The sequence below is a fragment of the Aplysia californica genome, unplaced genomic scaffold (genome assembly GCF_000002075.1).
Source record: "Aplysia californica isolate F4 #8 unplaced genomic scaffold, AplCal3.0 scaffold00085, whole genome shotgun sequence".
Lineage (NCBI taxonomy): Eukaryota > Metazoa > Mollusca > Gastropoda > Aplysiida > Aplysiidae > Aplysia > Aplysia californica.
In genome coordinates, this window is record NW_004797355.1 from 790485 (window position 1) to 793320 (window position 2836).

Sequence of the window (2836 nt, forward strand, 5' to 3'; positions counted from 1 at the left end):
TCTCTCTCTCCCTCTCTCTCTCTCTCCCCCTCTCTCTCTTTCTGTGTCTGTCTGTCTGTGTGTGTGTCTGTCTGTCTGTCAGTCTGTCCGTCTTCCTGTCTGTCTATCTACCTGTGATTGTCTCTGCCTTGTCTGTGAATCTGTCTCAGTGAGTGTTTATCTTTCCTTGTCTGTCTGCGTGTCTGTCTGTGTGTCTGTCTTTGTGCCTATCTGTGCGTCTGTTTATCTCTCTGTCTTTCTCTCTCTCCGTCCCTCTCTCTCCTCCCTACCCTCCTTTTCCTAAATATCACATGATTTTATGCCCACAGTAGCTTACTATTATTAAAAACACCCACTAATTGTACTTCCCTCCCCGTCACTTTTTCTCTCCCTTCCCCGACCCCGCCCCTTCCCTCCTTGTAGACAGTCAAGTCAAGATGAGTCTGAAGAACCTGCTAGCCCTGGTGGTGGCCACAGCTGTGTTGGCTTTGGCTACATCCGCCGTCCTTGACCCGGACTTCTCCAAGGTCAACTCAGTTCAGGATGACCTTCTTGAAAAGCACCCTGAAAACTCCGCCTACCTCAGCGATGGCGATGACTTTGATGATGACGATGAAGCAGAAGACGACATTGACCCCAGAACAAAACTGGACGGAATCACCCTGAAAGATTTGAGCCCTGAGGAGCTGCATCTTCTGCTTGAAGATGAGGACAACATGGTGGTCTCCGAACTGGACATCATCGTGCTGAGGAACAAGGTTCTGGAACGGACGTCCACCCTAGAAGAGGCCGAGTCCGAGACGGGAGCTGAAGACGAAAGCAACACCAACAACGATGGCGAGGAGAATGAGGTTGAGGGTGAGGGGGGCCTGTTCAGAAGGAAGAGGTGGGGCCTCGTAGCCAGAGCAGCCGCCCGCGCGCTGTTTCGAGGCGCGTCCCGAGGCAGACTGACCAGCAGCGGCAGCCGACTCACCCGCCAGTACACCAGACGCGGATCCTTCAACGACGCTGTCAGAGACTTCAACCGCTTTAACCCCTCCAGGCAGTCTTCCTTCAACGGGCGGGTCAGTGGCAGAACGGGTCAGGTCGGCAACCACAGGGTCACTGTCCGGGATGGAAGCAGCAGTGGCAGACCCACCCTGGAGATCCGGTCCCCTCGCCCTGACGGATCCAGTTTCGTGAGGAAGTTCAGATACCAGCAGTAAAGCGATTGCCATTCGATTTTATAAACCGATTTTTTTTCCTACGCAAAAATTTGATTATTTTACACACAACAACATATCTTAACTGACTCCTGAAGCTGAAACATTGAACTTTTTTCCTAACACTACTTGTCTAATCCTTTATTGCTTTGGGCAAAGAGGTCCAACAAATGTGATACGAGCTGTGAAGCTTTAGAAATCGACGTCGATCAAACAATTCAAAAACAATTTGTCAGTTTCAAACAGAGCTCATAACTAGATTCTAAAGCATTCGTATTACTGAATGTTACGTTGACTTTTTCCACTCTCTCCTTGTCTGACCCTTCTTTGATTGGATGAAAGAGATCCTTGAAATTTGAAACGACATGCGAACAGTCAAACAACTGACCTTCGACTCTTTAAAAAAAAATGTCTTGTACATTGTATGATATCCAACAGGAAGGAAGCGACTACTGTACTTAACTGCTGAAACTAAAGCATTAGTATGACTGATTATGATGTTCTTCGACTGAGTCTTCATTGTTCTGGATTAATTTCTTCTCCGGGAAATCTGACTCCGAATGCATGCTTTTTCCCCTTCATATCGTCAGCTTTTGTTGATCAGTTATTGATTATCGATGAATCCTGCCCAAGTTCTAGTCATTCCGATTGTTTCTGGAAATACGTGTATTATTGATTTCGTTATATTTTGAGAGATTTGATGTCATATCATACATAATAAATGTTATGTCTTCATACTAGTCAAGTCAATTTGATAACTTTATGTTACGGTACTTGAATGTTTCAGAACCTCCCCCCCCCCAATCCCCCCGAACAAAGAAAAAAGCAAAACAAAAAACCCCACCAAAAAACCCCAAACCCAACTTCTTTTTGTGTACATTTCTCTTCTATCCTCTGCTAAGCTTCGCGTTCTATAATTTGAATAAACCGGTAATCAAATTTGCTGTTATGAAGGAAACTTGTGTTAAAGAAACAACATTTTTAAAATACACTACAAAGTAAATCTTACTGACAAGTTCATTTCAGTAGACTAATAATAAAAATGCATTTTTTTTTTTGCATTTTAAGATCAAATGACCCGAGCCCAGCCGTGCAGTGAACTGCAAATGAAAAACTAACTTGTGTTTCGCGCCCTCATATGACCTTATGCAGTTGCGAGCGCCGTAAAACTCCTTACTAAACTAACTAGACTAATAATAATATTATTTGACTGGACGTGAAGTTGTGCTCGGCTAACTCCACACATACTTTTTATTGCATAAACATGCGGGCGCCGATTTCGATTTCGCTTAGCCAAGTAACAGATTATACATTATGTAGCTTTGCGATGAACTTGAAATCCACAACGGAACTGATTAATGCTATCAATATTCAGACTACATGTAAAATTATTATAATACATTCTCTGAACTGTTGAAAAATGGGGGAAAAGGAATACAATATGAACGCTTGAAAATGACATTTGTTTTGTTGTTTTTGGTATTTCTTTTGTTTATACATTAGGCATGTCATGTACAGAAAGTGTGTTTTGTTTTGTTGGTTATAGTGTGTTATTGTTTCCAATCTGACGGAATTGAAAGTTTGTCTGTCTTTATTTTTTTCAGTTAGGATAGCCCTCTCTCTCTCTCTCTCTCTCTCTCTCTCTCTCTCTCTCT

The 2836-nt window shown here is 43.2% G+C and overlaps 1 protein-coding gene across 1 annotated transcript; it reads left to right on the plus strand.

Moving 5' to 3' along the window:
- Positions 1-400: 400 nt before the first annotated feature.
- Positions 401-2640, plus strand: LOC106011289 (the record flags this gene model as incomplete). The annotated part of the gene is given in 1 exon segment (XM_013080424.2): positions 401-2640. A coding segment is annotated over 1 exon segment (768 nt). The 3' UTR covers positions 1185-2640.
- Between the last annotated feature and the right edge of the window lie 196 nt (positions 2641-2836).